Source organism: Centroberyx affinis, unplaced genomic scaffold (assembly GCF_046629955.1).
Source record: "Centroberyx affinis isolate AG114_WGS23_722 - 3 ecotype Tasmania unplaced genomic scaffold, CSIRO-AGI_Caff_v1 ptg008333l_1, whole genome shotgun sequence".
In the NCBI taxonomy this organism is placed as follows: domain Eukaryota; kingdom Metazoa; phylum Chordata; class Actinopteri; order Beryciformes; family Berycidae; genus Centroberyx; species Centroberyx affinis.
In genome coordinates, this window is record NW_027284143.1 from 43642 (window position 1) to 71609 (window position 27968).

General features: G+C 48.1%; 1 protein-coding gene across 1 annotated transcript in view; it reads right to left on the reverse strand.

The window, feature by feature from the left end:
• Positions 1 to 5008: 5008 nt before the first annotated feature.
• Positions 5009 to 27968, reverse strand: part of LOC139640101 (ephrin type-A receptor 4-like) — a 54112-nt gene continuing 31152 nt past the window's right edge. The window contains 14 exon segments of the mRNA XM_071514268.1: positions 5009 to 5813; positions 7058 to 7216; positions 9765 to 9961; positions 10762 to 10911; positions 11044 to 11253; positions 11898 to 11959; positions 15807 to 15992; positions 16738 to 16851; positions 17386 to 17444; positions 19503 to 19614; positions 20717 to 20876; positions 21072 to 21196; positions 27052 to 27118; positions 27120 to 27388. Coding sequence (XP_071370369.1) covers positions 5699 to 5813; positions 7058 to 7216; positions 9765 to 9961; positions 10762 to 10911; positions 11044 to 11253; positions 11898 to 11959; positions 15807 to 15992; positions 16738 to 16851; positions 17386 to 17444; positions 19503 to 19614; positions 20717 to 20876; positions 21072 to 21196; positions 27052 to 27118; positions 27120 to 27388 — 1985 coding nt within the window. The 3' untranslated portion in view covers positions 5009 to 5698.

Consider the following 27968-nt stretch of genomic DNA (forward strand, 5'->3'; position numbering starts at 1 on the left):
GAGCTAGAGGAGAGAAGGCAGCATTCCAGTCGCAACATGGCCGCTACCTGAACTTTCAACATGACTTGGCTTACTCCGGTTAGCGGAGACGGCCAACCTTTCCTTTCCATGTGACCTGCGCTAACTCCCCCTGTCTGGGTTTCTCCCTCCTCGTGTTGTCTTCCTCTATCCCTCCCCCCCTCCTCCGCCGCTCTCTTCCAGAAGACTGGATTTTGGCGCCTCTCTCTCCCGTCTCTCTCATCCCCCCATCTGTCTCTTTCAGCAACACATCCTCTCGCCCGCTTTTTATCGACATTGTGTTCCTATCCCTCTTTCTGCTCGTGCCAGTCGTAGGCCTATAGCGAAAAGAAAAAAAATCTCCTTTTGTGTATGTATGTGCATTAATGTATTTGAAATGTGGAGCGGCCGTGCCAAGTTGTCAAAAATGAAAAACAAACATGTTCTCTGTTGGGGGCGAATTTGATCGAGCTCGGTAATCTTCTGCAGCCTTCCCCTCCAACATGCATAAGCTTGCCAACAAACTGTAGAGGAGACACACACACACACACACACATACACACACTTTCCCTTCGAGGCCGATAAACATCTCCCGCTGCAATCTTCGGCGCTTTAATGTATGCATGCCTCGTCCCGGTGATTTCTCAGGAAACGTGTAAAACGCCATTTAGTTTCAGCTCGGTTTCTAAAAATGTCCTTTCTTCCCCCCCCCCCCCCCCCCCCCTCTCTCTCTCTCTCTCTCCGCGGGCCCTTATCAAAAGACTCAGGACAATCAGCGGTTTTATCACTGCTGGAAATGGGTGCAGGAAGCAGATGTTGTTCTGATTAAACACACACACACACACACACGCCCCGCGCCAAAACGAGCGCCGCCCGCCGCCACCGCCGCCGCCTCGAGGCCCGAGAGGAGTTCGGGGGCCAAGGCTGGAGTCCAGAGTCATGATATCTGCTAAACATGTGCTGCAGAGGGGACACGCTGCCAGCAGATGAGAGATTTTTTCTGTGTGTGTGTGTGTGTTTAGGTTACAGAGAGCGAGAGCGAAAAAAATAGAGACTGAAAAACTAGGCCAAGAAACTGCTTGATGCGCTACTTTGGCCTTTCCCTATTGTTATGCAACCCTCTATTATATGCAATCATATAATGTAGTAATCAATGCATAATAGCTAAGTAATCAGCCCTCCTCTGTAGACATAATGATGATAATAATTGATTGACACGCTGATGGCCTTTGTATCAGACACTCAAGTGTGTGTGTGTGTGTGTGTGAGAGAGAGAAAGAAAGAAAGAAAGAGTGCTTAATAAGAAAAGGCAAAAGAAGATCTTCATATGGTTTCTACTTTAATAAGAATGCACTTTGGCACCCCTTCATTTTCTTCACTTTAGGCTATCATTTTACAAACTAGATATAAAAGGCCATAAATAAATGACATAAGTTACATGTACCTAGAATTCCTTGACAAAAACAAAAACAAAAAAACAAAACAAAAAAAAACAAAAAAATCATGTTGATGACAAAATAAAAGTACAAAAAAAGATTGAGAGAATGTTAGATCTACATGGCTAGATCATATGGCATCGGAAGGCATACAATGACAAACATTAACTCTTGCGTTTTGTTAAGGTTTTTTTTTTTTTTTTTCTTTTTCTCTTTTCAAATCGTCCAACATTTAAGTAAAGGAAAAAAGTATTTTACAGTACATTCTGGTTTCCTTCTCCTTCCCCAACATGTCTTGCATATTTCCAAACAGGTCCTTTTTTTTTCTCGACAGATTAAAATCCCCCCAAAAAACAAACATTGCCAAAAGAAAAGAGCAGTAGAGCTGGTATTAAGGACGGAGGTGCTTTTGTATTATGTGAAGCGTCGCGTATAAGTTCAAAAAACATTCACGTAAGGATAGTTAAAAAAAAAAAAAAAGAAAGAAAAAGAAAAGGAATATAGTCCGTTGGGTGAAACCTGCAGCTGTATGATGCATTCTGGAAAAAAACAAAAAAAAAACAACAACCAATGATTTTCCCTTCTTAAACACCTTCATCCCCGCTTCTCTTATCCTTTGTCGTGTACGTAGGCGCGTCATCTTAAACTGTCCCCGTCTCCAGATCTAGAGCGATGGTTCCACATGAGCTCGGAGAGTCCAAACTGTGTTCTGTGTTGTTTGTATGGGCAGGAGGCTTTTTGTCACACTCGTCTCGTGTCTCTGTGTGTCCATTTTGCAACCCACTGTTAGTGCCAAAGCAGAAATGGGTTGCGTTCCAGAAAGCTGTTTAATAAATGCTGTTGCTGAGTAGAGCTTGCACGACGGGAGCAACATCACCGTTACATCGTTTTGAGACGACACAAAAGCAAAAAAGTCCAGGGTTTTTTTGTTTTTTTTTTATATCAAAAACAACACAACTCTGTAATCTCCTCCTCCACAGTGGCATGAAAACAGACACGTTACTGATAGTACTTCGAAGACATTGTCACTCATACGATTAGACTCGCGCACACACACACACACACACACACACACACACGCGCACACACACGTCGTGCACACTCGGAACACACTCGCACGCTCAAATCAAACGCTTGTTACTATACATGCAAACAAAAACAAAAGAAAACAAACAACAAAAAATAAACCAACACAAATTAAAATGAAATTTTTTCCAAAAAAAAAAATACAAGTACATTATCCGCTGGAGCAGGGCTTCTAGATTATATTACATTCTTTTTAATGTCTCTTTTTTTTTATGCTGTTAAATCATTCATAGTGTTTCCAGTAAGTTGTTGGATGGCCGCGGAGCACATAGTGGCTAGTTTGTCAGCTTGACGCAGTGTGACGGTGGCGGGGGACGTCCCAGACGCGCCGAGATGGATCTGTCATCTCGGCGTCGGAGGAGACTCCAAGGAGAGGAGGGAGGGAGGAGGAAGACGAGGAGGAGGAGGAGGAGGAATTCTGGTCGTGGCGAGCGAGGAACTGGGATCCTGTTTATGATGGACGGCAGCAGCTGGGGAGAGAGAAAAGAGAGGGAGAAAAGAGAGGCCACGTCAGTCATGGCGGTTTTGACTATAAACAATTTCTGCTTGGCATCCAGTCCTGACCCACAATGCTCCTCTGCCGCTCCAGCTCCAGCTCTGTGGAACATTCGACTCATCTGCTCGACAAAATACGCTGCCCAGCGCCAGATCATCATGATCCGGAGCCTGGGAGGGGCCGCCCTGCAGCGGGAAAACGTGGACGCCGTGGCAACAAAGTATTAACTTGTGCGCACCACATGCTATTGTACGCGCATGATATATAAAACGTGCCTTGAGTTGCATAAAAAGTGCGCCAACAGATATAAAACGTGCTATGTTCATATATAGAGCCACGAGCCAGTGCAACCAGACCAGTTTCCCCAGACCTGGTGTTGAGTGATACAGATCCTTTATAAAGTCTACAACATCCCTCAAGTTGGCATATTGATGCATTACAGCCCATTAGCTCTCAATATCCTTGTCAGTTGTTTCTTAGTAAAAATTAAGGCTTTTCATTGCAGTGCTAACTCATTCCCTGAGGTTTTTACCTGAATTAAAACTTGATTCATGCATTTCTATCAGTATACCTTATCAAACGCCTAACTCAAATGCCTATCTTTATTCGAATAAATCAGTCAACTAAATTCAACCCATTATGCTAAGTGGGTGAGATCAGTTTGAAACTTGCTGAACAAGCTAAATCTAGCATATGCTTTATTAAATTGTGGGCATCTGTTAATTTGTGCATAAATTATGAGATTCTGCGCACAAAATAATGAAAATGAGAGCAGGGATTAACCAAAGGGAGGGAGCGATGTGTATCTTAATGGACCCCGGAGCGTGAGGTCGACCTCAGGCCCCTTGATGTATTTTTAGGGTTTGTTTTTTCCTGCGGCCAGTCCCAGGCGCCGCGCGATGATGACATCACCATATCGGTTTGTCGGCTCGGGACAAAGCACCTTCTCCTCATTCCCGCAAAGCGTTAGTGAGCCGCGCTTCACTCTGGTGGGCTCTGTTTGGCTGACTGGGAGTCGGCCCGCTGATTAATCCCTCTCATTAACATGCCAGCGGCGTCGGGGCCCGGTGACTGATCACAGACCAGTGGCTATTGATCTGCTCTCGCTGCCTCGAGGTGGCGCGACCCGCTTGTTAATTAACACAGTTTCTGGTGCCGAGAGCCCAGTGATCCAACGCTCAGCACAGAGAGAGAGAGAGAGAGAGAGAGAGGGAGAGAGAGAGAGAGAGAGAGAGAGATAGAGGTCTAACTAATGAATCTTATAGACACTTGGCTAGGTATACCTAATATTAGAAACCTGCACTGCAATAATAAGGGAAGGTATGATTTCATATATGAGAGGATCACATCGCTCTCTTATAATGAGATAGAAGCCAACAACAATAATCCAATCCCTTTATTTGTTTTGTCTTAATGGGGCTTTCCTCTGCTGAGTCAAGGCACAAAAAAAAAAAAAAAAAAAGAGCAATCGATTCTTACCTTGATGACGGTTTGAGTAATATCCTGCAGGTATTCTCTTGTTTATTTTCATGGCGATGATGATGCAGATGATGCTGATTTATTACATATCCATATTGCCTTCTGTTGCATCCTTTTGTCCCAGTAAATCCTCCCAATACACTCACGCTGAGGAAGCCGATTCAACTGGTCCGATCGGCTGTCCGTCAAAAGCGGTGAGGAACAGTTGGTTAGCTCCTGCAAGGAGGAGGGGGGGGGTGGGGGGGTGGGGGGTAGGGGGTGTGCGAGGGGGCGGGCTCTTGATTCAGATGGGAAGATGAATGGAAGAATCCAAATCGAATGTTTAGGAGAGGTGCGGGAGGGCATTTTGTGGAGGACGAGGGGGGAGTGGGGGGGGGGGGGGGGGGAACGCTCCTCTGGAAGATCAAAGACATTCTTGGCAACGTCCTGAGGGCAACAAAACACACCGTCCTGGGACAAAAACAAGGCCAGAACAGAGCGAAAAACACAAGAACCTCCTCAAAATAAGCCCTCCCCGCACGGCTGCGTCTTCCCCTCGGAATCCAACCCTCAACCTCTCAGAGACTCACTGTTTATATCTGACGGCCGGGATCCTCCATTTTGTCCGTCGGATAGCAAACAGATCCAGCCGAGAGAGAGAGGGAGAGAACGGCGGCGGCCGGGGCCAGGCCCGCGAGTCCCACAGAAACAATTCATATACAATAAACACAGTCACAGGAAATCAAAAAAGTCTGCTCCGCGGATTATTCCAGAAAGAAAAGTTCCAGAAACAACACTCTGCCCGAGAGGAGGAGGAAAGGTACGGTTCCCCCTTCCCTCGCTTTTCCTTCCAGACCGTTGAAGGCACTCCAGATTGGCCTCTCGGAAGCACTTTTCCATCTGTCCGCCCATCCATCCCTAAACGCCGCAGACAGAAGTATCCCGTTCCACAACAACAACAAAAAAAAAAGGGCAAGGTAAAAGGTCTGATTAAAAAAAAAAGTGCCATTTTCACCACTTTTTTCTTCTTCTTCTTCATCGTCGTCTTCTTTTTCTTTTAAATCCAATTTAAAGTGCATGGATGAGGTAAACTATTTCTTCATAGTTTATTTGTCTCTTTTTTTTTTTATATTTAATCTTTTTTGTTATTTATTTATTTTTTTCATAAGAAATGAAGTCGCTTCGCTTCCTTTTCCTTCCATTTTTCCTTTTTGTTTGAAATCTCTCAGACGGGAACCATTCTGCCTTGCATCTGTTGCATTTGGGACAGCATTCCCTGGACGCTGGTCAGGATCTTGTTCTGGTGCGCCGCCGAGGAGATGCCGATGCGAGCCATGTCCCTGGAAGGACAACAAGAGGGGGGGAAAGCAGCCATTTAGGACCGGGGACAACAACAACACACGCAGCCAGTTGAGTGACAGAGGCCTGATCCACATGATGGCTTTTACAGCCTTCCAGTGGAAACCGGCCTGACGCTTTAACTGCTGCAGGAGGAATTCAACTTGCCAACACAGCCATCCTAATCCTAGTAATCTTAATAGGTTAGAAATAAAAACATTACAGCCATGTGATGGAGGCAGATAAGTAGAGAAATATGGAAGAGATATTTAACACATGTATACACTGCAAAAAATGGGTGGTAAGGGTTTTTTAGTCCAATAATCTCACTGCACTACATCTAAATGAGTTCAACTTTTTTGATTTAACCTGTTTCAAGACATTTGCTTCAAAAAGTCAACAAGTTCAACTTTTTTAGAGTGATTTAACCTGTTTCAAAACATTTGCTTCAAAAAGTCAACAGGTTCAACTTTTTTAGAGTGATTTAACCTGTTTCAAGACATTTGCTTCAAAAAGTCAACAGGTTAAACTTTTTTAGAGTGATTTAACCTGTTTCAAGACATTTGCTTCAAAAAGTCAACAAGTTCAACTTTTTTTCAGAATGATCTAACTTGTTTCAAAGCATTTGCTTCAAAAAGTCAAAAATTTTACTTTTTTTTAGAGTGATTTAACTTGATTGAGTGATTTAAAACAAGCCTTTTATGTCTTCAAAACCCTTCAGATTTAATTCCTAGTTTTGTGATTATTTCTTAAAAAAGTCATATGGACAAGTCAAGTGGAATTTATTGAAATCAGCAAAATTATCTGCCAGTGCGGTGAGATAGTAAGACTAAAAATATCCTGAAGTAAGGCTGAGAAGTCTGGATACTTGCCAGGCCTGACGTTTCTTTTTCAGTGTAACAGTTGAACAGCTGAATATAAATGTACATTATCTTTTCCCCTCCTTCACTGAGCGATAAAATATCTATATTTTTTTTAAATAAATGAAAAAATCTGTTCATGGGATGAGTTAATTTCACTTAAGGTATATTTTAGGAATTTGCTTGATTGAAGTATCAATTTTCTTGATACTTGTGGAGTGATCTGATAGTGATATTTTAAGGCTGAATATGAAACTAAATGACTTTCTTGCAGTGTTGACTCTCTCACTCATTCCTCCTCTGTCCTTTCTGTGTATTCCCCTCCTGTCTCATATTCCTCCTCCCCCCCTTCCTTCCTTCCCTCCCTCTCTCCCTCTCCCACTCACTCCTGTGTCATGTGGACCACGGCCTCCGGAGTGGTGTAGCCGGCCGCGGTGAAGTTGTCGCTGTATCTCTCCATGCCGATGGCCTGCAGCCAGTCCTCCACCGAGCCCACGGCCGAGGACGCCTCGGGGCTCGCCGGCTCCAGCAGGGTGGTGTTGGGCCTGGAGGAGGAGGAGGGGGAGATGGATGGAAGCAGAAGAGGAGTAGAGAGGAATACATTTTAGTGTAATCAGAATAATGGCACACTGAGCCATTGCTCTCTCATTTTCTGGGTCTGTTCAACCCTAAAAAAAAAACTTCTATCTCTCTATTTTCCTCTTATTCCATTCCTTTTCCTATCCCTCGCTCTTAGAGGATCATTCTATGGTCACAGGAAATCACTATTGCTCTGACCTTTACCCTCCTTTTGGTTGCTTGTAATTTTTGTTGTAGTAATGATGTAGTAATGAAACTTATTCCACTGTTGCATTGATTGTCAGTTATACACCTGAAATCCCAGCATGCATCCCAGCATGCAATTGACTGACGGCGGCGTGCAGGAGTTTCAACGTCAACCCCAAAAAAAGCACAACATTTTCACAATCTGATATTACGCCATGGTCAAAATTCATATTAAAACATATTTGAACTGATATCAGAAAGACATTTACGTGGATGCAGGTTTTCAGTGTGTATTTGCTGGGATGCTGCTGTGCTTCATTACGGCATCCAGCCTGCAATAGGAGCTTTAGCCCAAAACCATGATGTGTCCATCAGTCCGTGCAAATAGACAGTAAAAAAATCATCGTCCGCTTAAGTGCCTTTGGCTTGTAGCGGCAATGATCCGCTCTCTTACCCCGTCTGCCATGTCATTCATACATGACAGCTACAGCGAGACGGACCAATTAATACCAAACCCCAGGCGGAGGGGGGTGACAGCATTGCCCCCTGGCCTTATGGGAACTGGAGTCTTCCCGCACCTGACTGTGATGGTGTGGTACAGTATCAGAGGGGCATGACACATAAACCCTGTGCGATGACAAGAGAGCTAACCCACAAGCCATAAAGTGAACCATGGTACATTTCTCTCTCTCTCCCTCCTTGATGGAATCAGCAGATCTGTCAGATTCAGCCCCCCCCCCCCCCCCCCCCCCACACACACACACTCTTTTATCGGTCCTACCAGAAACGACGCCAAGTCAAACACGGTTCCTCCCGGGTGTCACCGACACAGTTAGTTAATCCTTATTTAAAAACAAAACCGGGCCCCGCGCACACTCCAGTGAACTTCAGTCCCCCCCCCCCCCCCCTCGCGTTCGGATATTCATCAACGCACGTTCGGCCCTGACACGCTGACAGAATTACCTCCTGGTTTTTTTTTTCACTAATTTCTTTAAGTTTTCCGTCCCTCCTTCCTCCCGAGCGTTGCTTCGCTTGCGGCGCTGTCGGCCGTGAAACATTTACACGGGGCCGGCGAGTCTGAGCCGAGGCACCGGGCGCGCTCAGTGGCGGTCCCGTCCCGCTCGGCTGACTCTCTCTCTTCCTCCCTCGCTATCTCTCTCTATCGTTCTCTCTTTCTAAAAAGGATGTCGAGTCGAAGTGTGAGAACAGGATGTCAAACCCCTTAATAAGCGATCCCTACTCAGTAGGTGGAAAAGATTATATATAGGGACTCTCTTTTCTCACACACACACACGCACACACGCACACACACTACCCCTTCCCTCCTATAACTGTAAAAGCTGCATTTATAGGATTCAGTTCTGCTAATTACTCCGCGAGGACTCCCCTCTCGCTCTTTCTGCGTCCCATTAGGTGTACGCGTGTGTGTGTGTGTGTGCGCTAACACACTCGTTAAAACTAAAACAGACTCCCGCCGGCCCGCGTGGAGTCTGTAAACACGCGCAGGTCATTCTTAACACGTTCGGCCGCTCCAGAGTAACGGCGTCGGCGCTGTAAGGTCATGTTTGTTTTTAACTCGGTCGTTGCGTCGTAACTCTCCTCTCTGTTAGACCGGGACATTCCTCAGCGTGCGGCGCCATTAAGGCCGGGTTTGCAGAGAATCCATTACAGGAAGGTGTTTGTGCCGAATAGAACGGCACGTTACTGGTGGATAACGTTTAATGGTGAGTGTAAATACCAGAGAGAGTAGGAGAGTGTGTGTGGGGGGTAGAATATAGCGTGCATTTTGCTGACGAGTGCAGCTGATGAGTAGATGTATGTTTATACACTCGAAAAAAGGCTTTTGAACATATGGGTCTAGTTTGGGGCAATGCACGTTTGTGTTGCTTTTTAACTCAATACATGTTACTAAAAAGACATATTGGCATAAAATACATTGTTATTAATGTAATGTAATGAATTAACTTGTAGGTACATTAATACACTATGGCCCTGATGTAAAATTCCATGACTTTCCATGATTAAGTCGGAGCGCTTCCATGACCTAAAAATGTTCCTCCTTCCTGGTTTGTTCATGCTATTTTTCTAAAGGGGGAGAACAGTCTGGTTTCTACTACAGATGGACTGAAAACCATCTAATGCAATGACTGTGTGAAACAAGTTGGAAAATACACTCTGCTATATTCCTATAAAGCGACCCATTCCTGATATTCCCTGAATTTCTCAGAGAATTTATCAAACCCCCTGACTTTCCCTGTCTGGATTCCCTGTTTTCATACATAACTGGGAATCCGCGTCCAATCCCCTCAAGTCCAGAAGCCCTCTTACCTGACGGCGGTCTCTCCCCCGGTCCTCTTCAGGGTGTTGGGGTTGCGGATCAGCTTGTCCAGCATGTTGACGATCTGTCCGAACTTCGGCCGGTCGGCCCTCTCTCTCTGCCAGCAGTCCAGCATGAGCTGGTGGAGCGCCACGGGGCAGTCCATGGGCGGGGGCAGCCGGTAGCCCTCGTCGATAGCCTTGATCACCTAGAGGGAGGAAGGGCAGGGGGGGGGGGGGGTCAATGCATGTTCTAAGTCAGTGATTCTCAACCTTTTTCATATCAAGGACCTCTACTTTAGTCCACATTAGGGCCACGGACCCCCATTTGATGAGATTTTGTCTCTCAGACCCAAATCTGGGAATATTTTTATTGTTAGATATGATTTTGTCCAGAATTCCATGACTAATGATAATGTAGGAAGAGAGATAACAGTGAAACTATGATCAAAACAGTCGTTCTTCTACATACTCTAATTGTGTTAACTTCTTGTCAATGAAATAATGGTGAAGTTTAACAATTCATCAGTTTGCTGGGGACCCCCTGGAACCCCCTCAAGGACCCCTGGTGGTCCCCGGACCTCACGTTGAGAACCACTGTTCTAAGTCACAGTGTTTATCATTAGTTAGCTATGGGCTTGAATGAGAGCAGGACTGACATAAAAAACAAAAAAAAAACAGGGGGTATGATTCCAGTTTTGTTGTTTTCTTTTCACTCATTTTATTACCTTAGCTTAATTTTTAATCACCCAGTCAAGATATTTGGCTGTGCATAAATTACATTCTTTATCATCATCAGTGACACAATGCATTGTGTAAAGACAAATGGGAATATACTGATCATGTTTTATCACTGCTGAAGGCAATTTGTGTAACCGAGTTAAAAATGATGGAGGATGTTTTAAAAATGATCGACAATCCACGAGACCGGGAGTTATTGTCACCGCCCTAATTCGTCCCGTATATCATTTACGATCGCCCGTCTTTAAATCCATCCGCCACGACTTACGTCCTGGTTGCTCATGTCCCAGTATGGCCGCTCGCCGTACGACATCACTTCCCACATGACGATGCCGTAGCTCCACACGTCGCTGGCCGAGGTGAACTTCCTGTAGGCGATGGCCTCCGGGGCCGTCCAGCGGATGGGGATCTTCCCTCCCTGTAATTGACAGGCGGACCGAGTTAATGAAAGTGGACAGAGCGGACGAGGAAGGTGACACGCACACACACACACAGACCGCTGGCTCCGTCACACACACACACACACACACACACACACATACACACTCACCCTGGTGGTGTAGGCAGCCTCGGGGTCGTCCTCCAGGACTCGCGACATGCCGAAGTCGGACACCTTGCACACCAGGTTGCTGTTGACCAGGATGTTGCGAGCCGCCAGGTCGCGGTGGACGTAGCTCATGTCTGACAGGTACTTCATGCCCGAGGCGATGCCGCGCAGGATGCCCACCAGCTGAATCACCGTGAAGCGCCCGTCGTTCTTCTGCAGGAGGGGAAAAAAACAAAAAAAAACCCGGAGAAATTGACTAAAATTATCACGGCAGTAGGTTTTTGCTTCTCAAATCGTCTCAAAAAATAGCCTACATTTCTTGTGTTTAACGTTCAAAAACAACTGCAGATACAAACAAACATGTATTTTTACTTCAAACTATGGAGTATGAACCTGTAAGTATGTACCTGATATGTAAAATTCTAATAATTAAGGATTTCTAAGAACAAATGTAAGAAAACTTGTACCTAAGGTCTTTGATCAAGATTTCACCTTTATGTCTTCAGTGTTTTTTACTCCCTTATGGTCCACTCTCATGCTTTAGCACATTATGTATGTTTAGTGGATGGTACACAACTAGCTTAGCATCATCTCAAAAGCATTAGCATACCATTATAGTGCACTAAACACTGGAAACACAGAGGTGAAGCCAGCGCCAATCTCCTTGTTGGAAAACAGTAAGTTGATCAAAGAGCGGATCAAGATTTGGGAGAATGTTTTTGAATGAGCGCTTGTAATTTGGGTGGATAACATTACTGAGATAAGATGGGATCAGCACGCTACAGTTGTACGCCCATCGCACACACGCACACACACACACACACACACACGTGCACAGACAGAAACGCATGACTGACCCTCAGGAATGCATCCAGCGATCCGTTTTCCATGTACTCTGTGATAATCATCACTGGCTTACCTAGAGACAGAGAGAAAAACAGAGAGAGAGTGAGAGAGTGAGAGAATGAAAGGCAGATGATTATGGAGGTAAACGATGCACATCACAGCCCAGCGCAGCGGGGGGGGGCTCTCGGGGGAATGTGTGTGTGTGTGTGTGTGTGTGTGTGTGTGTGTGTGTTAGGCCATCCATCTCTGTCCTGTGGTGATTTAATTAGCTCAGTGTTACGGTTGCCCTGACGTCCCCCCCCCACTTTCCCTGCACATGCAAAGGCATCTCCACTGAAACAAAACACCAGCGCGCGCACACACACACACACACACACATCTTCTGTGTATGCAAATATGCACTGACGTCGGCCGCATTATCCAGTCTCATCACAGTCACGCACCCAGAATCCCTCTAACTCGCTATTTGTGTCACTCACTGTCCCTTTGCCCCCGTTCTCCTCTGCCAACTTTCCACGCATCTGTCACTCTCCCGCTAGTTTCTCTCTCTATCCCTTTCTTTTTTTTTCCCTCTCTCTCTCTCTCTCTCTCTCTCTCTCCCCCCTCTCTTTCTCTCTCCTCTCCCCATCCCTTGCCACTCCTCTCTGGCCTTTCTCACCCCCATCCCTCTGTCTTTCCCCCTCTCTCTCTCTCTCTCTTGGGGGAGCGTCTGTGTCTTTATCTGAGCTGGGAGCAGGGGAGGGGAGGAGGCGGTGGGGAGGGTGGACATTCCCTGGTGGGTCTCTGTCTGTCTTTGTCTGTCTCTTAGGACAAGGGGGGAGATGGAGGGGGGATGAGAGAGAGAGAGAGAGAGAGAGAGAGAGTGGGAGAGAAAAAATAAGGAGAAGGAGAAGGGAGGGCAGCTTGTTTTTGTCCCATAGCGCCAGCAAGATGGTGCCTAACCAGCCATGGCAACAACACATGGCGGAAAGAGCGCCGCAAATTCCCTCCCCAGGACGGCGGTTTCCCTTACGTTCCATTCGGAGTGGCGCGATTAAGGTAGATTTAGAAGATTATGTCGCTTAAGAGAAGTGCTGAATTAAACCTACTGGCTGGAGGGGGAGGCTTTCTGTAAAAAGCTCCAGTGTGCTCTAGCGGGATGCCTACAGCAGCAGAGAGAGAGAGAGAGAGAGCGGAGCGGGGCGGCTGGCAGCTGAGGTCTGGAAGGTGAAGTTCCTCCACTCCGGCCGTGCCAAGAGGCCGTCAGTCAGCGCCTCGCCCCGCCGCGTGATTGGCACTCCATTAATTACGGGTACGCTCCGGCGCTGCCCCCGAGAAGAGGAAGTGGAGTTAAACTCGGCGGAGAGCGGAGGCCCCTCTTTGTCAGCCATCTTTGTTCCCCTTTTGTCCCGCGCCTCTGCCCCCGGGGCCGCCGGTGATTGACAGCTCCCCGATCGAGTCTGAGGAGCGTCTGACCTGCGACCCCCAAACTCTCGCCTTCCCAGCCCCGCCCTCTTCCTCCCAGCCCATTTGCATGCTAATTCCTTGTTTACTGAATACGCCCCGCCGCCTTTGGCAATGAACTCTGGGCGAGGGCCCCCGCCAGAGGGCCGATTATCACCTGCCAACAAAACGGGGACCCGGGGAGGGGGGGGGGGGGGAGCGCAACAGGGGGACGACATTGGGCTAACGCTGTCGGGAGGCCCCCGGCGTTCGCGGCGGACAAAGCTCCGGCTCGGCCCTCTCTTTTTAAAAGCGGATCTTTCTGAAATTAGCAGGCGCTTACCTTATGTAAATGAGCCGTTAAAACGCATTGCGTCCGATTTTAGGTGCTAATGAAGGCTACACAGTGACATCACACAAGCATAAATAAGAGTTTAGGAGTGGCGGATTGCAGCCGGCCGAACTCAGCGAGAGATTTTTGCACATTTATGTATTTTAGTGCCTATTTAGAGTCCGTCAATAATTAATAAGTCTTAATTGGCTCTGTTGGACATGCCAGCAAAGTGAGGCCAGATTGAGAGAGTCACTTTTAACTTGATTGTAATGGGGGGGGGAGAAAAAAAGTGCAATTCAAATAATGGATTTTTAATAGATTCCACCGACACACTCAAGTGTGAAGGACTAATTGCTCCAAACCTTGTGTCAAGCTCTCAAAAGTAAGAGGGGATGGGGGGATGGGGGGAGGGGAGGAGGCACATATTAGATGCCCTTCTTGCTTCGGCTCGCTATCCTTTTCATGTCGGCTCCCCCGTCACCACTCCGTAGCTCATTTGCTTCTCCTCCATCTCGCTCTCTCTCGATCTGTTTCTTTTCCAGCCTCCGCTTCACTCCCCCCCCCCCCCCCCCGCCTTCTCTCCTCTTGTCGTCCCCGCTGTTGTTCTCTGTCTTTCCTCTAATCTATCAGCTCCTAACCGCTTCCCCCGTCTCTTCCTCTTCCTTACGTCTCTATCCGCGCCCTCCCCTCCCCTCCCCTCCCCTTCCCTCTCTCTCTTTTCCTGCTCGTCTCCGATTTCTTTTCCTTCCTCCCGTCCATCCGCCTTCCTCCTCTCTCTCCCCCTGTCTGTCGTCCTCACTCCGTCTCTCCGCGGTCGGACCGGGTCTCACCTCCCCCCCCCCCCTCCCGTGGCGAGAGGTGTGATAGGTGACAAGCAATTCTGCCCACGCTGCTGTTCACTTCCAGCTCTCTGGCAGGGCTAAGTGCGTCCGTGTGTGTGTGTGTGTGTGTGTGTGTATGCGAGTGTGTGTGTGTACGAGAGAGAGACAAACAGAGAGACGGTGTTATCCGGCACGGTTGAGCACAGATAGGCCTCGGCTGTTCTGTCACGACACATTAAGGCAGTTCATCCATCCAGCCGAGCCGAGCCAAGCCATCAGCTATGGTAACACTCACACACACATGCGTATAATCAAAGGCGCGCGGACAAGACAACCACACACACACACACACACACACACACACACACCTCCGTCCTAACAAATAGCATTGGGGGAAGGTGTGAAAGGTATGAGAGAGAGGAGAGGGGAGAGAGAGAGTGCCAAGGGCAGAGAGAGAGAGAGAGAGCGAGAGAGAGAGAGAGGGATTTGGCTGGTGCTTTGTGGCCATGCAGCAGCAGATAGAGGAGGGATAGGGTATCACTCCCTAACCCCAAACACATTTGCAGCTGACACCATGATTAATGAGCCCAGCGCTGGGCTACAGGGCCTGTTTCTGGACCCATTAGACCCCCACTACTACCCAGCTACCTCCACCTCCACCCCCCCACCCCCCCCTCTACTACCAGCGGACCCCTTCCATCTGGACAAAGCCCACCTGGGGATACCCCGGATGGGACGTCCGGACAGCACAAACACACACACACACACACATACGGATACAAGCACACATGCGAATACAGACATCCTGGAACATATGCAACCCAAGCAGACATACGGTATATCTTTATATATATATATATATATATATATAGAGAGAGAGAGAGAGAGAGAGAGAGAGGGAGAGAGATATATGGCCAAAGGCATTTAAACACACACAGCAGACAGTGCGCACACACACACACACACACACACACACACCCACACATACCTCAGAGTAACAGTGATGGGAGCGCCCCTACACTCACCCTTCTCCAAAGTCACCCAAAACCGCAGACGTGGTTTGTAATGATTTATCGTTATGTTTTTTTTGGGAAAGGGGACAGCGGAGGTGAACGTCCTCTCTGTGTTATTATATTATAATAGTTTCTGTGTATGTGTGTGTGTGTGGGTGTGTGTGTGTGTGTCTGTGTTGAGTTAAGCGTTTGTGCGCTTATCCTGTCGCAATTTCTCGTCCCAGAAATAATTTCGAAACGGCAAGAGAATTTACACCGCAAAAACAAAAACTCTTATGTTCCATCGACTCATTTCACAAAAAACAGAAACCGGAGGACAATCGGACATACATTTGGTGACCACGCCCTCCAGGTGGATGATGTTGGGGTGGTCGAACTGGCCCATGATGCTGGCCTCGGACAGGAAGTCCCGCCTCTGCTTGTCGGTGTAGCCGGCCTTCAGCGTCTTGATGGCCACGCAGATCTCCCTCTTGCCCGGCATCTTCAGGCGGCCGCTGCACACCTCGCCGAACTCGCCTGGAACACACACACACACACACACGCACGCTCGGATTGAACGCGTGGAACGATACACACACATGATCCATAGCGTAGACTAACACATGCAAGCACTTTGATACTAGGGTGCATAACCCATAAATCAAAAATGAGAAGGGAGTAGGTGTGGGGAAGGTTGGCTGCACACTTGAGTATTTGTACGTGCGTGTGTGTGTGTGTGTGTGTGTGTGTGTGTGTACATGTTAGAAGGGGTCCACTTTAATCATTGATCCGGGTCTCTAATCTCCCCCCTCCCCTCCGCCCCCCTTCCCCAGCGGAGCAGAGAGAGAGAGGGGAAATGGATATTGATTCTTTCTCTTTATTATTTTGTCATTGGATGACTTTTCCTGGCCACAGGAATAGCAGGGACAACGTATTTAGCTCTGTGATGTTTTTTTTTTTTGTTTTTTTTTTTAACCAGTTGACCTCTCCAGAGGCAGCCCAAATGTTATTGTCCGGGAAAACAGTGTTCTCTTTATTCTCTTAAAGCACACACACACACACACGAGTGCACACACACACACCAATGCTGACAGCAGAAAATTTGTATGAAAGTGATAATAGGATATGCCATTTGGTGGATGCTTTTATCCAAAGTACCTCACAGTACATTTTTAGCATGGGTGGCCCCAGTGGGAATCAAACCCGTGACTCTGGCAGTGTTAATGCCTTCCTCTACCCAAAACTCTGCATTTATATCACCGATGATGAAAAAATGACTCACCGATGCCAATAACTTTCTCAATCTTGATACAGGAGGCATCGATCTCTTTGGCAAATTCGCGGACGGCTTGGTTGGGGTCCTCGTAGGTAAAGGGGTCGACGTATATCCTCACTCCTGAGAGAGGGAGGGAAGGAAGGAAGGAGGGAAGAACGAAAGAGAGAGAAAGAGAGAGAGAGAGAAAGAAAGAGGGGAGTGAAAAAATGAAGGTTAATTCATTCCGGCAAGTACGCCCCATCTGTTCTTTATTTCCATCATGCTGCGGGCTATACCGCCTTCCTCTGTGGAGCCTCTCCTCCTCCTCGTCCTCCTCCTCCTCCTCCTCCTGCTTTCTTCTCCCCGTACCCCTATTCAACTTCCACTCTGACTCTATTGCTTTTCATGTCACTATCGCTGACTCGGGTGAAGATGGAGCTCATTAACTTGAATTTTCTTGTGGCACGCAAATAACGATGCCGATGACTTGATAATGAGGTGTTTGGAGAACGTTAAAATGCAAAAACATTAACTTCAAAACAAGTTTTTTTTTTTCTCTCCCCTCCATTTCATGAGCTTCATTTGCGGTTTTGGGTGCATGCACATGAATGCACCTGACTGCGCTAATGTTTTTCAATTACAGCATGCGTTGGTGTAATGTTAACCATGAGTTACCTTGGTGTAAGTGCTTCTCCTCGTCAGAGTCCTGCTTGGCCTTGCTGTACTTACTCCTTCTGGGGGCAAAAACAGCAGGACGGTCAGTGGGAGGGACAGCGGCAGATGTGGAATTAATATTTCACATGTCAGAAAGTACGTGTCAGAATGAAAAGCATAGCATCTGTCTCCTGCATTAAAAAAAAAAAAAAAATCCATGCTTGTCAACTCAGTAAAACCAAAGCTAAGTCCTTCCATCTTATATGATGTGCCACCATAAACGTTCAAACCCTCTTATATATCATAGAGGTGGAGCAATGACTGATGCCTGACAAGATATTATCATCATTTCATTGATATGATAAATTATTAGATGTAGGCCACCAAAATATCCGTTTAGATGTAACATGTGTCCCAAATAATCCCCTGATATGAATTATTTATGACCAAATAGATTTCGTTTTTGCTTGATCTTTGCTCTCCGTTAAGTGAAGGATAAAAACTACAAGATCATATTTGGACTTGCTTAGGCTAAATTGACACCCATGTTACCAAACTGTAAACTCCTAATAATTTGAGAACATCTGCCCAATTCCCCCCCCCCCCCCCCTCCCATTGAAATCTTGGCATTTTGACATTTTTTACCGTCATCCGTTCATTAAAGGGTTATGACACATGTTCTACACGCGGAGAATAATTCCAGATGTTCAAAACCACAAATGTGACAGTAGAAGGTTTCTTAAGGGCACCGGGCACAAGCAAGAGATGGGGAGGAAAGGGAAGGAAGAGAGGGTATACAAGATATAAAACTGGGACAATCACCCCCCCCCACCCACCCAAGTCCCTCAACAGGCGGACACCGGTGCTTGTATTGATGTGCGGGGGGTCAGCGGTGGAGATGACCAGATGTGCGAGACATTGTGTCCTGTAATGACGGTAAACGGCTGCGTGATTACAGCCCCTCCCCTCAATCACGGGCAGACCCTAACCCGCGGCAGCACAATGACAGTGGCCGTCGCATTGCATATAAAAAAGCCCAGAGACAACCACCTGCTCGGCTGGGGAGAGAGAGAGAGAGGCAATCACATGCAAACAGAGGACTCACACACACACACACACACACACACACAGAGGAAGCGGCACACACGAACACACACACAATCAACAAGCCCCTTCACTCCCCATTATCCTCAACACCGCTACACACATGCGAGCTATGATTTTTTTTTTTTTTTTTCGCGTGAAGAGGCACACACACACACACACACACACATACACACACACATAGAGGGCTTAACACACATACACACGCAAACACAAACACAGGAACCGACAGCCCCCCCCCCCCCTCCCCCAGTGCCACTACACACATGAAAACAATCATTTTTTTTCCATATAAAGAGGTGCACGCACACACACACACACACACACACACACACACACACAGGGAGCATGGTAAAAAACCCTGAGGTGAGGGAGCCCCATCTGCATGTAATCCCATCTGTGTGACGGTGCTTTGTCCTGCTCGCTGGTTAACACCCTGAGATTGGGTCACTGCAAATCCACCTGCTGCCTCTCTCTCTCTCTCCTTCTCTCTCTCTCTCTCTCTCGTATTCTATCTCTTACTTTTCATTGCCCGCTATCTTATTGTCCACCTTCCTATCTCTCCCTCCCTCCCTCCCTCTCTCTCTCTCTCTCTGATTCTCTTCACGGTGGTCAGCACTTCGCAGCAGGGGAAAATAACTGGCGGGCCTGGGATTACGGCCACAAGCTGAGAGACGGAGGGAGGGATGGAGGGATGGAGGGAGTGGAGAGGGAGCGTGGGGTCGCTGATTGCATCTCTTCAGCTGTCGGCGGCTGTCAATCACGGCTCCGGTGTGGCGAGTCATCACTCAACCGACACGCGTGGTGCACAGGCTGTCTGGCTCGGGGGGTGTGTGTGTGGGTGTGTGTGTGTGTGTGTGTGTGTGTGCGTGCGCGACCGTCCATCTCCGCCGTGTGACAGCTACTTTTCCCGGTGCTAAGCAAGACATTCCTCATCTCGGAGGGAAGAGGGAGAGACAGAAAGCAGAAGGGAGAGGGGGGAGAGAGGGAGAGAGAGAGAGGGAGAAAGAGAAAGAAAGAGGGATGAAGCTCACCTGCGGCTGATGACGAAAGCGCTGATGAGGATGATGAGGAGGACCACGCTGCCCACCACCGACACCAGCAGCACCGTGGAGTTGGTCCCGTCGCCGATAATGGGAGCCGGCACTGTGGGGGAGAGAAAGAGGGAGAGAGAGACAGAGAGAGAGAGAGAAAGGTTGATAAGGAAGAGGGGGAAAAAAACAGGGAGGGAATGTTGGACAGAGACAAAGAGCAAAGTCAATATCATCGCGCTCGATCGAGTCGCCGCACATGAAAGAACCAGTGTACACTCTTTGTTTGTCAAAGTCATTGACCTCCCTCCCTCCCTCTTCCTCCCTTCCTCTCTTCCTCTCTCGCTCTGTCTCTCCCTATGTTTGCCCTCGTTGCCTATCCCTCCTTTTTACGACCCCCCCCATAAAGTCCTGTGTTTGCCGTGCTCCATCGAGAGACAATGGCGTCCCATTAGGATGTGTGCTTGCCCGTGTCATTATCATGCGCCGCTGTCCTCTATCTGCATTACAAAGGGGACACCTGGGCCTACGGGGGCTTCGCTGTGACCCTCTGAATTATAATCTGACATGTGATATCAAATGTGATATCAGAGATGTTTAGAAAAAGTACTATTGAAGGTTTAGTAAAAGCTGGCATTAGAGGTAGGCTGACATTGGCCTTTTATATACTCCTGGTTGTCTATGGGAAAACTTTAACCTGAATTAATTCTACACAAGCATGCATTGCTGTTGTTATCCTGGGTTTCAGTGGAGAGTTTTAGTGTCCCATGGCCTAATTTCCACAGCATAAAACCTGGGGAAACACTGAATAATTGTAATTTTTTAACATGAGAATGAAAAAATGTAAAGATGACTAACAGCAAAAAATATAATCTATCAGCAGCTTCAATCCAAAAGTATCGGTACTGGTATCATTCTTCAAAAACCCATATCGGTCGAGCCCTAGCTGGCACATCCACTGAGATTCATTGCATCTTGGATAGTGCAGGCTATTCAAGTTTCCAGTCAGGTGCTGGAGCACAATATCATTTATCTTTTATAGACGACAGCTATTTTGATTAATGACTCTACAATGGAAGAGACAAACTCGTAAAAGATGCTATCATTGCAGGATTCTGCGGAAGCGGGGGGGGGGGGGGGCGATAAAGCTGGCGAGGCGCCCCGCTCACACCGCAGTGCGATGATGTCATCAGCGCGAGCCGAGCGGAGTGGCTCACCGGAGTTGGTCATGAACTCGAACGGGGTGCTGAAGTCCCCGTAGCCGGCCGCCGTGCGGGCGCGCACGTGAAACACGTAGGAGGTGAGGGGGGTGAGGCCCTTGATGTCGGTGTTCCTGGACGCGGTTTTTATGATCCTGTAGCTCCTCTCATTCTGGTCCTGAGGAAGAGAGAGAATAGAGAGGGAGAGAGAGAGAGAGAGAGAGATGTGGTGAGATGTGGCTTTCTTGGTTGGTTCGAACGTCTTTGAAGTGAAAACACCATTTTCAAAAGAATAATTCACTCGCTGTATCGCTATTTTGGCAATTTTGTTGGATTAATTCGTCGAAACTACATTTCCCATGAGGCCCCTCACCTTCTCGTAGTATTTGACCTCGTACTCCAGGATGACTCCGTTGGCTCTCTCGGGTTGCTGCCAGGCCAGGGAGATGGTGTGTCTTGTGATGTCCTTCGCCTGGATGGAAGTCACTGGAGAGGGAGCTAGTTAGCGGATCAAAGAAAGAGGGGAAAAAAAAAAAAGAAGGAAAGCAATTTTAGCCCACTGCTGTCTCCCGGTCCTCCATGTTGTTCTCAGACTTGGAGACATCAAGTCTGTTTTTTGTTGCTCTCCTAAATCCCCTACTCTTTGCTCCTGCTGAGAAAGTCAAACAGTGGGCCAGGCCACAAGGCAATCACTTCCATTTGTCTTTGAGCTTGGCTTCCATTCAAAAGCTGAGGCGTTATATAGCTATACGGCCACACAGCTAAATTGCCACGGAGTGTATGGCAATACTCTATTTCTGAACCAATGGTTGGCATCCATAAAACTGATCCAATTTCCCCTCGGCTGATGCAAGCGCCGGAGCCACTTTTCCTACAAGCTGGCAAAATAATGTCTAACTTCATTTTCTGCACATTCCCAGGTCACCCTGGGAAACCGTGCGCCGGTACCAAGTCCGCCTCGGAAACCTCAAAATGAGCTTGACGCCTCGCCTTTTTTTTTTTTTTTTTTTTTTTTTTGTCTTCAAGGGAGCAAATCAATTGGTTTTCATTAAAGCTCCAGTGAGCGATCTTATCTCAAAGCCCTTTCTACAGCAGCTGATAATGAGGCCATATTTCAAGCCGCCGCACTATCTGCGCTCAGCCCCCTTTAACATGTGAAGGTTAAAGCACAGATAATGGCTTACACTCGTTCCCCTCCCTCCCGCGTGTCACCGGCGCACAAATCAAACCTCTATCTTCAGGGAGTGTGACAACACTAAAATTGGGTCATACACACACTCGACACTACAAAGAGAAATCCATAGGCGTACAAGAGATACTGTCGTAAACAGCGAGGCACTCGTGTTCGAATCCAGTTTTGAGCAGACAGGCATATATGGGGTGGGCCAGATGGAGTTATAGAGCGAGGAACAAATAGGCACGCTGATGTGCGCTACACACACGCGCACACACACACACACACAACCCAGGTAGAGATGGGAACCAGTTTTAAAGGCGTCGTAAGAGAAGGACACACACACACACACACACACACACACACAGCCCTTTCCTGCTTCTCGCCTCCACAACAGCCTGAAATTGAAGTCCCTGTAAAGCTGAAACAGCCATCACCCCACCCCCGACACCTTCCCTGTTCCTCACACACACACACACACACACACACACACTGCTAATGTCTAGTGTTACCCTCGACAACCAAGCAACAACCTCACACATCTCCCGTCTCCTCAGAGTGAGAACAAAGCAGCAGAGACAAAACCATGTCCACTAACGGCCTGCCAGCGTTTCCCTGTGGCTCTCAGAAGTTCACAAAGACAAAAGTGAATCTTTGACCTCTGGCCATCAACAGTACTGTAACCTTACTCGTTCCAGACCATCTGCCTTTTAAAAAATTACAGTGGGATGATTAATGAGGGGTTCCCCGGTCCACCGATTATGATTGGATTATCTATGACATTATATACATTCTCTTCCCTGTGACCAGGGGCTCCAGGGAGGCTAGCCTTCATGCTAATGCTAACAAAACCCGGCTTTTAGTCAGGGATTGAGTTCAAACGGGCCTGGAATCCAAGCAGCAGCGATGGATTGAGTTTCAGCGGGGCGAAGAAGCGGCGGAGGGGGGGGGGCAATGGGTTTGGGCTTGTTCGGGGGGGTAGATGGAGATGGAGAGGGATGCAGACATGTCTGGGTAAATAGATTTGCCCAAGGTTGTGTCATCCTGCTGGCCTAATGTGTTGCGTCTCCGTTAAACAATTAGACGGCGGCCATTTGTATCCCTCCGATCAATCTTGCCCGGCAGCGAGAGCCAATTTGAAGGCCCCCACGGGGGCCGGCCGAGGACGCTCCCGCTCCGAAAGCAAACCCCCAGAGGGGTCACGGGCCCTCATTCCCCCCCCCCTAGGTAATCCACACATCCATCTTTCCTCCAAAGATGACAGATATGGCGATTTAATCGTGTTACGCTCCTCTTGTTGCGTTTTTTTTTTTTTCTCTCCCCTGGGCTAATGCGAAGATAAAGATGAGTGATTTTCTGAGCGGTCCCTTCTGAGGTTCCATACGTGGAGGACGGCGAGGTTAAAAACAGAGCGGACACCAACTTAAGTGATCCATCAAGGCCGAGGTTTTATGACTTGTAAAAGATGTATTACTCAGAAATCCAAATTATACACAGACGAGTTACAAGATACACACACACGCGATCAAACCACACATGCACATACAAAGCTCACGCAACCCTAAAACTAACATGTCAATCCAGACTAGATTAAAGTTTAACCTGAGGCTGTGATTTGGAGAAGCCCATGCTAGACTCGCTGCCACCTCTGTAGATGAATTTAAATATGTGGGGCAGATCCGTAATTTCTTACCGCCTCCTGAACGCGTGGGCTAAAACGCTGGCGGAATAATAAGTGTAGATGCAATGAATATTCATCTCATTTCAGAATAGTGCGCTCCGAAAACTCTTTCACACACACACACAAAAACACACACACTCACACACGGCAACACAAAGAAGGACCTCATTACACAAACAGACAGATGGAAATACACACAGAAAAACATACACCTACTACCCATTATCTCACACAGACAGCGAAAAAACTCAATCACACTACCTATGCATACATTATAATGAGTTACACCAAAAACAGGCCCCGGCAGAGAGAGAGAGACACACACACACACTCAAAGAGACCCAGGTTTGGCTTCAGAGCCTGTGTGTGTCCGTTTTTTTTTTTTATGCAGGAGTTTGTGAGGTTTTTGTCTCAGCATGAAAAAAACAGAGTTTGTCGAAACGAGCGAGTTTGTCTTTGCGAACATGTTCGTCGCGAGGTATTTCGGGGCGGCTGCGGTCGGGCCGAGCGAGTCGACATTAAAGGGGACGGGGGTGGGGGGTGGGGGGGGGGGGGGGGGCCTGGGAGCACATGTGGTTGCCAGATTGGAGCCTGGTTGCCAGATCGGAGTCAAGGAAGAAGCAAAAAAAAAAAAAATAGGCGAGGGAGGGAGAGAGCCGTTTTTCGGGGGGGGGGGGGGGCTCGAGAAGAAAATGGTTCCTCCGTACAAGATCCCCCCCCCCCCACCCCCCAACACGTTTCCACACGCATGTCTGTCCGATTCGCCGAAGAAGAGATGGAAACTCGCACACATGTGTACTGACAGACGTGCCCACACACACTCTCTCATGCACTAATTCACTCCTAGACACATAAGCCTGCCAAGTATTTTGTATAGAGACATAAACACCTCTCTCTCTCTCTCACTCTCTCTCTCTCTCTCTCTCACACTCACACACACACACACACACACACACACAAGTGCTTGATCCCATGAAGGGGGAAAAAACATCCATTTACAGCCAGGGGTCAGTTCAAAGCCTGGACACCACCACCCCCCTCCCCCCACCCCCCTCTCCCCTCCTTTTCCTCATGCAGCCCGGGTGAAAAGGGTTACACCCCGGGCTGATTTACGATGGCGGAATTGTTCATGGTGCGACGTGGAATCTGACCTCCTCATATGCACACACACACACACACACACACACACACGCCCCGGTCACAGATGCGTGCACATGCAATCGAATGCTATGCGCTCGCACGTCTTAATTTTTGGCCTCCCAATGCGTCTCTGCACTTCTACCTATTTTTCCCCTCGCTCTCTCTCCCACAAAAACGCACGCACACTTTTCCCCCGTCCAACCTTTCTCCTCCAACGTCTTCCTCTCCAGCTGAAATCTGAACTTTATGGAGGGGCGGTGGCGGCGGCGGCGGGGGTGTCTTTTCCACAGCGCGTATAAATCCTAATAAATCTATCATAATAAATGTGTAATCCACGGTGTCTGGATGAGGGGAGGCGATACAGAGAGAGAGGGACAGCCGCAGATGACTGGCTGGATTACCAGCGGCTGAAACCAGAGCTTCCAAAGCCCCTACTGAGCATTAGCAGGGAGAAATCCAATCAGTCTGGGGCTATTCTCCTTATCACGCACACACACACACACACACACACACAAATTAGAGGAGGCACGCACACGTAGAGACACATAGAGGACATTGTTGGAGAGGCAAATGTAGTCCGTCCAGCTCACACACACTTTCAGAAACATTCCACGTAACACATTTTCTCACTCACAAGCGAGCACGCAGTCGAGTCACACACACACACACACACACACATACACACACACGGACACACACACACTCTCCCAGAGTTTCCAGCTGCAAGCTTCATGTAACTAATCCAGAGAACAGTTGTGAAACATGCATCAGTGACGAGCCAAAGGCAACATCATCTATATCTTACAACTTCAAGTCAGCAGATTAGCCTGGAGCAACCTCGAGGGGGACGTCACTGTGTGTGTGTGTGTGTGTGTGTCACTGTGTCTACATGTGTGTGTGTGTGTGTGTGAGAGTGCGTACGTGCACCGTTTTTTTGCGCAAACGTGCGTCAGCGTGGCCGCCGCGTACGTCTCCGCACTGACACGCCATTACCGGAGCTCAGCCCCGGCTCCAGGGTGCGCTCCATTACGGCTCCCACACATGCCTGTCTGGCGGGGGCTCGCCGCTCTCCCACAGGCAGCAGAGCCATTCGTCTCCATCTCGCTGACCCCCCCCCCCGGCTGATAAATCAAACCGTCGTGTCCTTAAATAGCCGGTCCAAGAGTCGCGATTCGAGATATTCGCCTTTTTCCCAGGGATGGAAATTAGTAATAAAGAAACGTCACAAAAAGGCACTTAGCGCGCCACCCAAGAGCGGAGCAATAAAAAAAAAAGTCGGAGGTAATGATCGGCTGTAAGAGTGGAGAGAGAGAGGAGGGAAGGATGGAGAGAAAGGGGGCCAGAGTCGTAAAAATCCATTTGCACAACAACTGGTTACAAAATGGCTGAATGACAAAACAACGGGGAGGCTTGGAACGCACCCCCGGGCAAGAGGGCTCTTCTCCGGAGAGGCTGTATTCATGGTTGTACTCTACTAGAATAATCACACACACTCTCTCTAACACACACACGATCCAGCAGCATTTGTAATGAAGCCTCCACAGATCAATAAAACTCATCTAATTCATTAGCCGGAGAACTAAATATAGCGCGGTGCCCCTATCTTCATCCTCGGCTTCTCGTGCCTAATTATGCAAAACTCGAGTGAAATATTGCAGAAAATCATTTCCCACTGCAGAGAATCCATCATCCCGCTCGCTAATCATCGAGCTTTCGCCCAAATTATTCACAGCTTTGATAAACATGTTTTGACACGCAGATTGCCCCCAAAAAATATATTTCAAGCATCCAGTGTAGCGAACCTGAGTTCTGCACGGCTCGCATGAAACCTACACACACACACACACACACACACACACACACACACACACAACCCCCCTTGCTGACAGTATTACAGAATAAATGACAATTACACCAATGTGACATTTTGTGACAATGTGACCTAATGTGACATTTTGATTGGCTTCCACAAGTATGCTAGCAGTAGCAGGAGTATAATTAGTATCCTGTGTTTCAGTGGAGAGCTTTAGCGTCTCACAGTCAGTTTCATAGGCTTTTCCACCCTGACAAGAACACTGATTACCTGTCATTACCTTGGCATGAACATCGTCAAATTTAAAGATATTGAATATTGGCACAAAATACTGGCTGTCAGCAGCTTCAATCCAAAAATATCCAATTAGTATCAGTCTTAACCCTAATATTTCCTAGTAGATTGCTGTCTTTTGTGGAAATGGCATCCTTGAATAAAACTGGTCAAGCATGTAAACAAACACATCCCCTCTTCCCTATAGCCACCGCCCCGATCACCCCAGTCACCCCGGTCCCTCCGCCCCCGTCCCGCCCCCCCCGACTCACCGGCCTGGTTGGTGGTGACGGTCACCGACACGGCCTGCTCGGGCCCGGGGCTCTGGGGCGACACGCCCGTTCACCGCCCAGATCTCGAAGGTGTAGTTGGTGTGGGCCTGCAGGTCGTTGATGGACACCCGCGTCCCCTTCAGGCTCAGCTGCTGGGGGCTGAAGTGGACCCCGTTGCCGCAGGGCTGGCAGCGGCGGCCCTCGGGCCCGCAGCGCTTGCACACCACGTTGTAGGTCAGGTCCTGGCGCCCGCCCGAGCTCAGCGGGGCGCTCCACTCCAGGTTGACCGAGGTCTCGTTCACGTTGGAGATGAGGTGGAGCGGCGCCGACGGAGGGCCTGGGGGGGGGGGGGGGGGGAGAAAGAGGAACGGGTTTATTTACCAGTGGCGGTTGGAGTAAAGAGTGTGAAGCCAAATGCTAAGTGGGTAGAGCGAGTTGTTTTGCTAGACTAATATTAGCTTGTGGTTGCTGTTGGGAAATGGAGGAGAAAGGGAGATTATGGCTAGAAGTGCTTTCTGCTGATTTGATGTAAATGGACTGCTGGTCAGACAGCTGTGAACATTATTTTTCCGTCATAAGAAGAAACTTAAATGATTCCTGTGGGGAAATTGGGTCATTCCAGCAGCAAGTAGTAAGCAAAGAATAATAGCATATAACTAAGAATAGAGCAACTGTGAGCAAATTAGCAATACATCAGCTTGTGGTGAATGTTGCAAAAAGCTGAAACCCTAGAATGGGACTCCCTCCCGGCTATTGACTATTTCCAAAAGCACATATATATAAAAAAAAGATGTAAACATATGTAATTGACTGGGCCGTCCCTTTTACTGAGAACTAAGGCGTCTTGGATTCCCTTTTAATGTCCTGTCCATTACGGCTGGGGAGGATCCCATTTCAGCCCGGTTAATTCAGCGCGT